We start from the raw sequence: 12,418 nt of genomic DNA on the forward strand, positions 1-12,418 counted from the left end.
CCCACCCAGAGGTCCCCCACCGACCCGGCTTCACCTGGGCCGTCTCTTTACCAACCCTAAGGCAGCAGAGGCAGCAGGCTGGGGTTCCCGCGCCTGCCCCCCACAGCACAGCACGCGGCCACTCGTGCGCACAGGACATGGAGGTCTCCACCCTGCCCGAAGCGCCTCGCCCCGGCAGAGCACAAAGCCACCATGGCACACGCTCGCCCTCAGCCCCCTGCGGACACCCCCACGGGTCTCACTCCCGGCCAACGGCCCGTCCTGCCAAGAGCAGCACCAGGGACCCAGTCAAATCCAACGAGGGGCACCAGAGACCCTGTGATTCACTCAGTCCTGGCGGGCAGCCCCTGCGGCTCTGCTGGTGCCCCTCGCTGCCGACCTGCAGCCCCCGCTAGCCCAGCTGGGCTCCCTCCCAGCACCGCCGGTAGCCAGGCCCCTGGTTCGGTTTTACACCCGACAATGCTGCTTTTGTAACGTTTGCCCCGTGTGGTCCTGAGACAACCAGATGTGGTTTGTCCAGTATCAGGCGGGAGACACCATGGAGAGTGCTGCGCCACCCACCCTGCCGGCGGGACCTCACTCAGACACTGCAGGGCAACATGCTCTTCAAAACGGGGCCCCAACACAGCAGGGCCACCTCCCACCCCACAGAGGCACCCCCACCCCTGCCCCCGCCATTCCCGGAAGTACCAGGGTGTCCGGTATTCAGGGACTGTGAGAACGGCCACCCTATCTGCCAGCGCCTCTCACTCCTGACCTGCAGCCCAGTCCAGCTTTGCTGGTGCCCCTCAATCCTGACCCACAGCCCCCCATGCCATCTCTGCTCCCAGCTACACCAACTCTCTGCGGGGGGGGGGGATGCTGGAGACTGGGGAGCGGTACCCTATGTGGAGCAGTTCAGGCAGGGTCTCTGCGTGCAATCCCCCCACATGTGGTTCCCCAGCCCTCTGAGCCACTGCGCCCCAAATAAAAACAGCTGGGGCCTCCAGCCCAGTGCCTCCTGACCCTAGAGACACCCCATGTCTCTGCTCACCTCCCCCCCCCCGCTCTGCCTGCCCCCTGTCACCAGAGACCTCCCCAGCTCTGCCTGCTTCTCTGCCAACAAGAGAGGATGCCATTTCAGATTTGGGTATTGGTTAGTGAGGACATCATAGAAGAACTGGGTGTAGGGGACCACCTTGGTTCGAGCGACCATGCGCTAGTTCAGTTCAAACTCCATGGAAGGCTAAACAAAGATAGATCTGTGCCTACGGTCTCTGACTGCACAAGGGCTAACGTTAAAAATTCTGGGAATTAGGTGGGGAAGTGGACTGGACTGAAGAACTCACGGATCTAACGGTGGAGGAGGCTTGGAATTACTTCGGCAAAGTTGCAGGAACTATCTGAAGCCTGCATCCCAAGGAAGAGGAAAAAATTCATAGGCAAGAGTTGTAGCCCAAACTGGATGAGCAAGCATCTCAGACAGGTGATGAAGAGAAAGCAGAAAGCCTATAAGGAGTGGAAGATGGGAGGGATCAGCAAGGAAAACGACCTCTTAGAGGTCAGAACATGTAGAGATAAAGTGAAAAATGCCAAAAGCCAAGTAGAGTTGGACCTTCCAAAGGGAATTAAAACCAACTGTAAAGGGTTCTGTAGCCATATAAAAAGGAAGAAAACCAAGAAAGAAGAAGTGGGCCCGCTAAGCACTGAGGATGGGGTGGAGGCTAGGCATGGCCGAATAGTGAAACAAATTCTTTGCCTCCGTTTTTAATGAGGCTAATGAAGAGCTTGGGGGCAGCGGCAGGGTGGCTGATGGGAATGAAGATATGGAGGTAGAAATTACCACATCCGAGGTAGAAGGCAAACTCAAACAGCTTCATGGACTAAATTGGGGGAAGGGGGCAGTGCAGGCGGATAATCTCCATCCAAGGATATTAAAGGAACTAGCACATGAAATTGCAAGCCCATTAGCAAGGATTTTTAGCGAATCTGTAAACTCAGGGGCCGCACCGTCTGACTGGAGCACTGCTAACATAGCCCCTATTTTTAAGAAAGAGATAAAAGCTGATCCAGGTAACTACAGGCCAGTTAGTTTGACTTCAGCAGTATGCAAGGTCTTGGAAAAACTTTTGAAAAAGAAAGTAGTTAAGGACATCGAGGTTAGCGGTGATTGGGACAAAACACAACATGGCTTTACAAAAGCCAGAGCAGCCTGATCTCTTCTGAGAAGAGAACAGATTTCTTAGACACAGGGATGCAGTGGATCGAATGTACCTGGATTTCAGTCAGGCGTTTGATACGGTTCCACACGGGGAATTATTAGTTACATTGGAAAAGATGGGGACTAATGTGGAAATTAGAAGGTGGATAAAGAACAGGGGAAACTGCAACGGGTCCTACTGAAAGTGAACTGCCAGGCGGGAGGCAGGTTACTAGTGGAGTTCCTCAGGGATCGGTCTTGGGACCAATCTTATTTAACCTTTTTATTACTGACAGTGGCACAAACACTGGGAATGTGCTAATAAAGTCTGCAGATGACACAAAGTTGGGAGCTATTGCCAATACAGAGAAGGGTCGGGATATCACACAGGAAGATCTGGATGACCTTGTAAACTGGAGTAATAGAAATAGGATGACATTTAATAGTGGAAAGTGCAAGGTCATGCACCTAGGGACTAACAACAAGAATTTCTGCTATAAGCTGGGGACGCATCAGTTGGACGTGACAGAGGAGAAGGACCTGGGTCTATCGGTTGATCAGAGGTTGACTATGAGCTGCCAAAGTGATGTAGCCATGAAAAAAGCTAATGCTGTCCTGAGATGGATCAGACGAGGTATTTCCAGTAGACAGGGAGGTGTTAGTACCATTACATAAGGCGCTGGTGGGAACTCATCTGGAATAGTGTGTGCAGTTCTGGTCCCCCGTGTTTAAGAAACATGAATTCAAACTGGAACAGGTGCAGAGAAGGGCGACTAGGATGATCAGCGGGATGGAAAACCTGCCTTATGAGAGGAGATTTAAAGAGCTTGGCTGGTTTAGCCTGACCAGGAGAAGGCTGAGGGCAGACATGACTGCTCTATATAACTACATCAGAGGGGTAAATACCAGGGAGGAAGAGGAGTTATTTAAGTTCACCCCAATGCAGACACAAGAACTAATGGATATAAACTGGCCATCGGGAAGTTTAGACTTGAAATGAGATGCAGGTTTCTAACCAACAGAGGAGTGAAGTTCTGGAACAGCCTCCCACGGGGAGCAGTGGGGGCAGAAAACCGAGCTGGCTTCAAAACTAAGCTGGATAGATGTACGGAGGGGATGGTTTGATGGGACAGCCTCGCTGGTCAATTGACTGGTCTTTGACTGCTGCTGGTAGAGATGCCAAGGCCTGTGAAGGGACGGTAGATGGAGGGTTCTGAGCTATTACAGAGATTCTTTCTTGGGTGTCTGGCTCCGGTGTCTTGCCCACATGCTCAGGGTTTAGCTGATTGCCGTATGTGGGGTCAGGAAGGAATTTTCCCCCAGGATAGGCAAAGGCTCTAGGGTTTTTTGCCTTCCTCTGCAGCCTGGGGCACGGCTCACTTGCTGGTGGATTCTCTGTACCTTGCAGTTTTTAAACCGTGATTTGAGGACGTTAATAACTCAGTACTAGGGCAGGGGTTTGTTACAGGAGCGGGTGGGGGAGGTTCTGTGGCCTGCGATGTGCAGGTCAGACTAGTTGATTATATTGGTCCCTTCTGACCTTAGAGTCTGTGAGAAACCCACAGCTCTGCCCGTCCCAACCCACCACCAGAAACTCCCTCCTACCCCGGCTCTACCCACCCCCTGGCTATCAGAGACTCCCTCCCCCTCCCCCTCCCTCCACCAGAGACCCTCCCGGCTCTGCCTGCCCCCTGGCACAAGAGAACCCCCCAGCTCTGCCCACCCCAGCCAGCAGGGACATCACCAATTTCTTGCCAGGGGATAGGGATCTGCTATGCAGGCCGTTCTCTGACTTTCACTTCATCTACGAGGAGGAAGTAGTGTGCGGCCAGGGAGCTGCCCCCGCTGTACTGCATGAAGGAGGGATCTGCAGGGGGAGGAGAAGCCCGTGGTCCCAAGGCTCCAGGCTCTGCTGCCCACGACAGCCACCACCTCAGCACGGAGCCAGCCCCAGGGCAGGCAGCCACAGATGGGGCAGGAGCCGTGGACAGGAGCCTACAGGGACTAAGGCTTAGGGACAAACACACCTGTGCACTGCAGCTCTGACCCCCTCATCAGACAGACCGACCCCCGTACCACCTTTGGACAGGGACAGACCGACCCCCGTACCACCTTTGGACAGGGACAGACCAACCCCCGTACCACCTTTGGACAGAGATCCCCTACCCCCCCGACAGAGACTCCCTGTACCATCCCGGCCCGACAGAAAGACACCACAGGTACCACCAACTTCGAGATGGCCCTGCCCCTGCAGTACTCCTCCTCCTGCTCTCCTGTGATGGGGAAATCAAGGCTCAGTCCCTGCTCTATCGTGTGCTATCCCAGTTCTCCCGCAGCACCCTTCCGCGTGGTATCAGAGACGCGTACCAGGGCCCTCCCAGGGGTGGGTGCAGCCCCAGTGCAGAGGGCCCTGTGCCCCGTTACCTTTGGCCGCACGTGTCGGATGAGGCTGCCCTCCTCGGTCCTCTCCAGGTAGTCAATCCAGCGCTCACCAATGGTGTAATAGAAATAGACGTCACCGCCATCCTCCCCTTCATCGCTGCAGCAGCTCCCCTCCTCATCCTCCTCCTCCTCCTCCTGCGCTCCACAGACTCTGGAGCTGGCAGGCTCCAGCCCCGCATGGACTTCCAGGCAGCCCAGCTCCTCTGGCTCCTGCCCCACTCGTACTGCGGAGCCGTCAGACTCTGGACCAGAACCCCCTTCTACGCCCGAGCAGTCCGATTCCTCCGACTCCCAGGCAGCCTGGGCGCTGTCCTCCACAGCCAGCACCTGCAACACACGGAGGCGGGGTCAGGCCGGGGCCCGGCTCTGCGCACACCCAGGCAGGCTCAGAGTCCAGGCCCCAAGGAAGCTCACTGGTGGGGCTGGGGTGAAAAGCGTCCCTTGCAGACAAGCAGGAGCTGCCGGCCACAGCTCAGGGATGCTCTCCAGGGTTAGCAGCTTACCTGTGGCGGGGGGTCACCCCGACTGGGGAGCCCCATTCTGAGAAGCCAAATGTCCAGATGAGGGCAAAGTGGTCCCACCTCCCCCAGCCAGCGGGAAGCATCGGGAACAAGGCCCACAGCTCCTGGCAGGCTGCTGGGCCAGGGTGGCATGCCAAGTCTGGCCTGCCATTCTGCCTGAGATGCATGAAGGCTCCGGCAGAGCAAGCACTGAAGGTGGGAGGAGTTTCCCCAGTCTCTGGGGAGAGGGTGGATTTGTGGTCCTGGTACATGCTGGCACAGGAGATGAACGAGGTATTAGCCTTCTCTTCTACCAGGGTCTCTGCTACAGCCATGGAGACAAGGCCACCGCATCAGAGGGTGGGACAGGGCAAGGAGCGAGCCCTGGCTCAGGTGCTCCAGACTGTGGGGCGACAAGAAGGCAGGGGGCCTCCCGCTCACCGGCCCCCGGCTGAGGTGAGAGCAGAGATGCAGCAGGCCATGGGCTTGCACAGAACCAGGTGCAGCTTCCAGCTGAGGAGGGAGACTCCACATGTGGGTGAAGATTGGCCACTGCCCCGACAAGCCTGGGCATGATGTGCAGCACCAGTGTCGCACTCCCATGGGCTCCCAGTGCAGCCACCTGTAGCCAAGCACCATGCCAGGATGGAGTCATGCTCACTCCTTCCCAGACTGGAGCAGGACCCCAGCGAGAGGCCTGCAGCTCCATCCTTCCTGTTCCAGCCTGGCTTGCCTGGGTCTTGACAGCAAACCGGACTGGGCACCAGGTGGGTACCTAGGGGCAGATGCCGGGGGGCAGAGCGACTTCCCCTTCAGACCAGACAGCCATGCTCAGGAAGGCAGAGGCTTAGCTCTAGACTCTTCTTAAAGCTTCAGAAACGGGAGTTTCTAAAACCTACAGATGATTTTCTAAGACAGAGGGTATTGCACAGCCTACATGAGACTCTCTGTTCTGGACTCAGTATGACAGAGACGACCAATAGTCACGGAGTGGGAGCTGGTGGTTGTGTAGGGACCAGGGACCAGCAGCTAATTACACTCCACGACGCATGCCCAACAGTAACGTAAACACCTGCCTCTGCAAGGGGCTAGTTCCCAAAGTGCACAGTCAGATACACGTGACGTTCTTGAAGACGTGTTTATTAGAAGGCCAAAGCCACAATTCCCCAAGAAAGAAAGGGTTCAGCTTCGGCTAAAAGTCCATCCTGGCTCAGTGGGGAAGTGAAGGCAGCAATTAGAACAATGGAGAAAGGGGGAAATAGGTAGCCATCAACAGAGCATGATGTCCCAGGTGCGCTACACATCCGAGATGTCACGGAAAGGTGGCCGAGGCTCCCCCGCCCTTTGACCATTGCCCCAGGCTGCTCATCCTAGTAGTGCCAGGTCTGGCTGTGAGCAGGTCTGCAGCGAGGGCAGGGCTCTGGGAGCGAGGGTGAAGGAGTTGGGGGCACAAGCTGAGGTTGAGGGTGAGAGCCCGGGCAGGGACACGCGTGTCCTGAAGATGAAAGTTGGCTGGTCAGATGGTGCGCAGAGAAGGGTTGGCTTCTGTGACCATGGCGGCTGTTGTGGGAAGGAGGGCTGCTGAGAAGAGATGGGGTTCATCTGACCAAGAAGGGGGGGAGCATCTTTGCACACTGACTTGCCAGCCTAGTGAGGAGGGCTTTACACTAGGTTCAAAGGGGGCAGGGGACAAACGCCCACAGACAGATATACAAAAGGTGACCTTAGCAGAGGACTAAATGGTTGGGTGAGGGGGGGAAGGGGAATGGAAAATTACAACACAGTCATAGGAGCAACAAGAGGAATAACAGTGAGGGAATCTGCTCCACAGCTTAGATGTCCACATACAAATGCAATGAGGATGGGAATAAACAGGAACAATTGGACATATTAGCACATCAGCTAAATTCTAACTTAAGTGGCACGACAAAGACTAAGTGGGATACATTTCCTGACTGGACTACTAGTGACAAAATGGGGCTGACGGGGGGTGAAAGCCCCAGCCCCGCTGTGAGAGAGGAATAGAGGGGGTGGGGTCCAGCACCCACTGCTGTGGGGGCTCGGAGCTCCAGGGTCCCCTGCCACCTGCAGGGCTTCGCACTTTCTCGTCCCTCCACTGCTGTGGCGGCTCAGGTCAGAGCTCCAGGGTCTCTCTGCTGCCAGGGACCCCCCGACACCTGGGGTATGTCGGGAATTGGCTTGAAGCTCCAGGCTGCCCTGCCACCCGTGGTGGCTCCAAGATCTGGGCCTCCCACCCAGCCGACCATGGAGGCAGAGAGATGCGGCAGTCAGAGTCCGGGGTTCCCCCGCCATCCATGGCAGCACAGAGCCCTGGAGTCCTGCTGCCACCCGCACCGGCTCCAACCCCAGGGTCCTGCTACAGCCTGGGGCTGCTCGGAGCAGCGGTGGGCTCCCGCGACCTGCAGCTCCAGGCTCCCTCTGCCGCCCATGAGTGGTGGAGCCCAGGTACTCTCTCCACCACCTGCAGTGACTTGGAGCCCTAGGTGTGCCCGCCACCCGCAGCAGCTCGGAGCTCCGGGCTCCCTTCACCGCCGAGGTGGCAGGAAGCTCCAGCCGCCCCTCACCACCCGTGGTGGCTAGGAGCTGCGACTCAGACCTCCAGGGCTGGCAACCTGGGGGACCCGGCCAGCTGCAGCTGGGAATTTCAGGGCTCCTGCCAGCTGACAGCTCTAGCCTTGCCCGGGGCTGAAGGGGAAAATATCACACAGGTTTCTGGAAGTCACAGACTCCGTGATTCCTGTGACAGTCTTATCCTTAGTGACGACGCAGGTACATCGGCCAGTTAGCCCGACAGCAGCCCAGACAAGCAACAGAAAAGCTGCTACAGGATTCCATCATAGAATCCTAGAAGAAGATGGCAGAAACCTCAGGAGAACATCTAGTCCAACCCTTGCTCAAAGCAGGACCAGCCCCAACTAAACCATCCCAGCCAGGGCTCTGTCAAGCTGGGCCTTAAACACCTCTGAGGATGGAGATTCCATCACCTCCCCAGTAACCCATTCCAGTGCTTCACCACCCTCCTAGGGAAAAGGATTTTCTTACTGTCCAATCTAGCCCTCCCCCACTGCAACTTGAGACGGTTGCTCCTTGTTCTGTCACCTGCCACCATTGAGAACAGACTAGCTCCATCCTCCCTGGAACCCCCTTTCAGGTAGTTAAAGGCTGCTGTCAAATCCCCCCTCATTCTTCTCTTCTGCAGACTAAACAAGCCTAGTTTTCTCAGCCTCGCCTTATAAGTCTTGTGCTCCAGCCCCCTAATCATTTTCATTGCCCTCCGCTGGACTCTCTCCAACTTGTCCACATCCTTTTTGTAGTGGGGGGCCCACAACTGGACACAATACTCCAAATGCGGCCTCACCAATGAATAATCACTTCCTCCGATCTGCTGGCAATGCTGCTACTAATGCAGCCCAATATGCCATTAGCCTTCTTGACAACCAGGGCACACTGCTGACTCATATCCAGCTTCTTAGCCACTGTGACCCCCAGGTCCTTTTCTGCAGAACTGCTGCCTAGCCAGTTGGTCCCCAGTCTATAGCTGTGCATGGGATTCTTCCGTCTTAAGTGCAGGACTCTGCACTTGTCCTTGTTGAACCTCATGAGATTTCTTTTGGCCCAATCCTCCAGTTTGTCTAGATCACTCTGTATCCTATCCCTACCCTCCAGCGTAGCTACCATTCCCCCTAGCTTAGTGTCATCTGCAAACTTGCTGAGGGTGCAATCTACCCTATCCTCCAGATCATTAATTAAACATTAAACAGCCTAGCTCCATCCTCCCGAGAACGCACCTTCAGGTAATTCTAGGCTGCTATCAAATCCCCCCTCATTCTTTTCTTCTGCAGACTAAACAAGCCCAGTTCCCTCAGCCTCGCCTCATAAGTCTTGTGCCCCAGCCCCCTCATCATTTTTGTTGCCCTCCGCTGGATTCTCTCCAATCTGCCCACATCATTTCTGTAGTGGGGGGCCCAAAAGTGGACACAATACTCCAATCAGTTTGGTTAGGCATGACTTGCCCTTGGTGAATCGATATGACTGTTCCTGATCACCTTCCTCTCTTCCACATGCCTCAGAATGGATTCCTTGAGGACCTGCTCCATGATTTTTCCGGGAACTGAGGTGAGGCTGACTGGTCTGTAGTTCCCTGGATACTCTTTCTTCCCTTTTTTGAAGATGAGCACTAGATTTGCCTTTTTCCAATCATCCAGGACCTCCCCCAATTTCTACGAGTTTTCAGAGATAATAGCTAATGTGTCTGCAATCACATCAGCCAACTCCCTCAGCACCCTCGGGTGCATTGCATCCGGCCCCATGGACTTGTGTATGTCCAGCCTTTCTAAATAGTCCTGGACCTGTTCATTCAGCACTGCAGGCTGCTCACCTCCTTCCCATTCTGTGCTGCCTAGTGCAGCAGTCTGGGAGCTGACCTTGTTTGCGAAGACAGAGGCAAAAAAAAAGGCATTGAGTACCTCAGCTTTTTCTACATCTTCATGTCACTAGGTTGCCTCCCCCATTCAGTAAGGGGCCCACACTTTCCCTGATCTTCTTGTTACTAATGTACCTGTAGAAACCCTTCTTGTTCCCCTTCACGTCCCTTTCTAGCTGCAACTCCAATTGTGCTTTGGCCTTCCTGATTTCACTCCTGCATGTTCGAGCAGTATTTTCATATTCCTCCTTAGTCATCTGACCAAGCTTCCACTTCTTGTAAGCTTCCTGTTTGTTTTTAAGTTCACCGAAGACTTCTTTGTTAAGCCAAGCTGGTCACCTGCCATATTTGCTATTCTTTCTGCATATCGGGATGGTTTGTTCCTGCGCCCTCAATAAGGTTTCTTTAAAATACAGCCAGCTCTCTTGGACTCCTTTCCCCCTCATATTAGCCTCCCAGGGGATCCTGCCCATCAGCTCCCTGAGGGAATCAAAGTCTGCTTTTCTGAAGTCCAGGGTCCGTATCCTGCTGTTCTCCTTTCTTCCTTTTGTCAGGATCCTGAACTTGACCATCTGATGGTCACTGCTGCCTAGGTTGCCATCCACTTCTACTTCCCCTACCAATTCTTCCCTGTTTTTGAGCAGCACAATCTCTTAATTCAATCAAGAATTAAAAGATGGGAATATAAATTAATGCCAGTCAACATGGTTTTGTGGAAAACAGGTCTTGTCAAACAAATCTGATTTCATTCTTTGAGGTAACAAGTTTAGCTGAGCCACAAGAATTACTCAACGGCTGGAGACCAAGAGCGAGAGACTTAAAGAGTTCCATCTGCTTAGCTCATTGAAAACTTTGACTCAGAGACCTTAGTGCCCATTGGCAGAGGGCACGGGGTTGTAGGGATCCCCTGGGTCAGGTCCAGCTGCCTTATCTTATGAACAGAGATCACAGATGGTCTAGTGGTTTAAAGCTGGGAGATAACCTTTGTGTGAGCTAAGCGTTATGAGACATGGGAATGTCTTGTCTGATATGTTTAGGATCTGGAAAGCAAGTTATGATTTTATTTTGTATGTAACCATTTGTTCTCATTAATTCTATTTGCTGCTCCTTGAATCTCTGTTCCTTGTTAAATCAACCTTTACCAGTTTTCACAACAAAGTAATCTGAGCGCTGTGAGCTGGGCAGAGTGCTGACCCTGAGCGGAAGCAGCTAAGCTGAGGAGCACTATTGCTTTGAGAACAGCGGATCAGCAAATTTTGTGTGTGTCCAGTGGGACAGGGGCCGGACACTCCAGGGATGGAGAGCATAGCTCAGTAAGCAGTAGGAGAACAGCAGACCCTGTGTAGGCTGAGATGGGAGTACTTGTGATGCCTCTGGCTGGTGGAGTCAGGGAGCTGATCCTTGGCAGGCACAGAAAAAGCTTCCTCACGCTAAGGGTAGATGCTAGAGAAAAGCTTCACAACCCTGGGTACCACAGGCGAGGTCCCTGATGAGTGGAAAAAAGGCAAATCTAGTGCCCTTCTTCAAGAAAGGGAGGAAAGAGGATCCAGGGAACTACAGACCGGTCAGCCTCACTTCAATCCCCGGAAAAATCATGCAGCAGGTCCTCAAGGAATCCATTTTAAGGGAAGAGAGGAAGGTGATCAGGAACAGTCAACATTGATTCACCAAGGGCAAGTCATGTCTGACAAACCTGATTGCCTTCTATGAAGAGGTGACTGGCTCTGTGGATGTGGGGAAAGTGGTGGACGTGATATACCTTGACTTTAGCAAAGCTTTTGATATAGCCTTCCACAGTATTCTTGCCAGCAAATTACAGAAGTATGGGTTGGATGAATGGACTATAAGGTGGATAGAAAGCTGGGTAGATCATTAGGCTCAACGGGTAGTGATCTATGGCTAGATATTTGGTTGGCAGCCAGTAACAAGCAGAGTGCCCCAGGCATCAGTGCTAGGGTCAGTTTTGTTCAACATCTACATTAATGATCTGGAGGATGGGGTAGATTGCACCCTCAGCAAGTTTGCTAAGCTGGGGGGAGTGGTAGATACACTGGAGGGTAGGGATAGGATACAGAGTGATCTAGACAAACTGGAGGATTGGGCCAAAAGAAATCTGATGAGGTTCAACAAGGATATGTGCAGAGTCCTGTACTTAGGACGGAAGAATCCCATGCACAGCTACAGACTGGGGACTGACGAGCTAGGCAGCAGTTCTGCAGAAAAGGACCTGGGGGTAACAGTGGCTAAGAAGCTGGATATGAGTCAGCAGTGTGCCCTGGTTGCCAAGAAGGCTAATAGCATATTGGGCTGCATTAGGAGGGGCATTGCCAGCAGATCGAGGAAGTGATTATTCCCCTCGATTCGGCATTTGTGAGGCGACATTTGGAGTATTGTGTCCAGTTGTGGGCCCCCCACTACAAAAAGGATGTGGACAAGTTGGAGAGAGTCCAGCGGAGGGCAACAAAAATGATTAGGGGGCTGGAGCACATGACTTATGAGGAGAGGCTGCAGGAACTAGGCTTGTTCAGTCTACAGAAGAGAAGAATGAGGGGGATTTGATAGCAGCCTTCAACTACCTGAAAGGGGGTTCTAGGGAGGATGGGGCTAGGCTGTTCTCAGTGGTAGTAAATGATAGAACTAGGAGCAATGGTCTCAAGTTGCAGTGGGGGAGGTCTAGATTGGACATTAGGAAAAAGTTTTTCACTAGGCGGGTGGTGAAGCACTGGAATGGGTTACTGAGAGAGGTGGTGGAATCTCCATCCTTAGAGGTTTTTAACCTCTAAAGGCTTGATAAAAGCCCTGGCTGGGAGTATTTAGCTGAGGTTAGTCCTGCTCTGAGCAGGGGGTTGGACT

The 12,418-nt window shown here is 53.6% G+C and overlaps 1 protein-coding gene across 2 annotated transcripts in view; it reads right to left on the bottom strand.

The window, feature by feature from the left end:
• LOC137164041 (F-box/WD repeat-containing protein 7-like) overlaps window positions 1-12,418 on the bottom strand; it is a 41,564-nt gene that overhangs the window by 9,768 nt on the left and 19,378 nt on the right. For both annotated transcript variants that reach the window (XM_067564636.1, XM_067564637.1), the window contains exon 3: window positions 4,604-4,948. In XM_067564636.1, coding sequence (XP_067420737.1) covers window positions 4,604-4,948 — 345 coding nt within the window. The remainder of the gene's footprint in view (window positions 1-4,603; window positions 4,949-12,418) is intronic.

Source organism: Emydura macquarii, unplaced genomic scaffold (genome assembly GCF_026122565.2).
Source record: "Emydura macquarii macquarii isolate MOO-44397 ecotype Brisbane River unplaced genomic scaffold, CSIRO-AGI_Emac_v2 contig_2661, whole genome shotgun sequence".
Classification (NCBI taxonomy): Eukaryota; Metazoa; Chordata; order Testudines; family Chelidae; genus Emydura; species Emydura macquarii.